Below are 1,833 nucleotides of genomic sequence, written 5' to 3'. Positions count from 1 at the left end.
GGCTCGACACTTCCAGGCCTCCCGACAGCTCTGCAGCCAGGAGGTCCCAGCAGTGAGCGTGCTCAGCTGAGAGGGCCCCGAATCCTGCCAGCGGTGCCAGTCGGGGGTGTTAGGGTGAGCACCGCTGGCTTTGCCCGCAGATGAAGAGGTTGACGTTGGCCTTGGCCAGTGTGGCTCAGTGGTGAGCATCCTCCCAAGCAGGGCACATGCCCATGTTGTGGGCTCGATCCCCAGTAGAGGGCATAATGTATTTCTCTCTCACATCAATGTCTCTCTCTCTCTCTCTCTCTCTCTCTCTCCCTCCCTTTCTCTCTAAAATTACTAAAAGCAGTTTTTTTTAAGAAAAGAGGTGAACATTTGAATTTGCTTTTAGAGTTTTGATAACGATTACGCTGATTTTGAGACCAAAATTCAAGACCTGGACAGGAGGCTGGCCACCATCTTCTGCCAAGCCTTCGACGACGGTAACTTCATCGAGTCCTGCGCGAAGGTACGCGGGCGGGGACGCGGGTGCGGACACAGGGACCCTCTAATCCAGCCGTGGGCAAACTACGGCCCGCGGGCCGGATCCGGCCCGTTTGAAATGAATGAAACTAAAAAAAAAAAAAAGACCGTACCCTTTTATGGAATGATGTTTACTTTGAATTTATATTAGTTCACACAAACACTCCATCCATGCTTTTGTTCCGGCCTCCGGTCCAGTTTAAGAACCCATTGTGGCCCGCGAGTCAAAAAGTTTGCCCACGGCTGGTCCTAATCGGACGCCTTCACTTGGGCGCGAAGAGCCGGGCGCACGGGGTCAGGGCCTGGTTCCGTGTCTCGCAGCACGGGGGCCGGGGAGCCCTGGAGCAGCTTCTGACGGGCTTTGGGGCCCCGTCTCCAAGTGACCGGCCGGCGGCTCCTCTCCCGCCCCTCCTGGTCCTATCCAGGCCTGTCGCCACCCCCTCCTTTTACCGGGCAAAGGGCGGTAGCCATGGAGCCGTCCCCCCACCTGCGGAGAGGGACTGCACGTTCTTCAGCCCGGTCAGGAGACCAGGGGGCCCACGGCAGAGTCGGTGGGACTCCATCAGCACTTTGTTTATTTCATAATGGTGGCCTCATTCTCCTCTGAGAACATCTTTTTAAAAAATATATATTTTTTATTTCAGAGCAGAAGGGAGAGGGGGAGAGAGAGAAATATCAATGATGAGAGAGAATCATGGATGGGCTGCCTCCTGCACGCCCCCCACTGGGGACGGAGCCCGCAACCCTGGGCATGTGCCCTTGACCGGAATCGAACCCAGGACCCTTCCGTCCGCAGACCGACGCTCTATCCACTGAGCCATGCCGGCCAGCCCCTCTGTTAGCACTTTAGAGCAGGGGTCCTCAAACTACGGCCCGCGGGCCACATGCAAATACAAATACTGTATTTGTTCCCGTTTTGTTTTTTTACTTCAAAATAAGCTATGTGCAGTGTGCATAGGAATTTGTTTATAGTTTTTTTTTAAACTATAGTCCGGCCCTCCAACGGCCTGAGGGACAGTGAACTGGCCCCCTGTTTAAAAAGTTTGAGGACCCCTGCTTTAGAGGATGCGGACTGTAGGGAGGCCCTGGGGAGCACTGGTGCATCGGGGGTTCATTTCCCCAGCCGCGGACCTAGTGTGTGCTATTGGGTTAGAAGCCAGGGCTGGGTGTGCATCCCCATCAGACTCCAGGCGGCTCCGCCTCACTGGTGGCTGCGCGGAGAGGCCTCCTGGTCTCCACGGGACCTGCATGTTCTCCTCCCTCCCGAGCCTGGGGTGGGGGGTGGCGTCTGGGAGGACTTGGGGGGCCCTGGGGCTGGGCCCGCTGAAG

At 56.5% G+C, this 1,833-nt stretch overlaps 1 protein-coding gene across 1 annotated transcript in view; it reads left to right on the top strand.

Moving 5' to 3' along the window:
- Positions 1-1,833, top strand: part of DNAH17 (dynein, axonemal, heavy chain 17) — a 107,024-nt gene that overhangs the window by 5,451 nt on the left and 99,740 nt on the right. Inside the window, 2 exon segments of the mRNA XM_015562672.1 lie at positions 374-490; positions 826-1,023. Of these exon segments, the coding sequence (XP_015418158.1) occupies positions 374-490; positions 826-1,023 (315 nt within the window).

Source organism: Myotis davidii, unplaced genomic scaffold (genome assembly GCF_000327345.1).
Source record: "Myotis davidii unplaced genomic scaffold, ASM32734v1 scaffold991, whole genome shotgun sequence".
Classification (NCBI taxonomy): domain Eukaryota; kingdom Metazoa; phylum Chordata; class Mammalia; order Chiroptera; family Vespertilionidae; genus Myotis; species Myotis davidii.
This window is presented reverse-complemented; position numbering and strand designations above follow the sequence as displayed.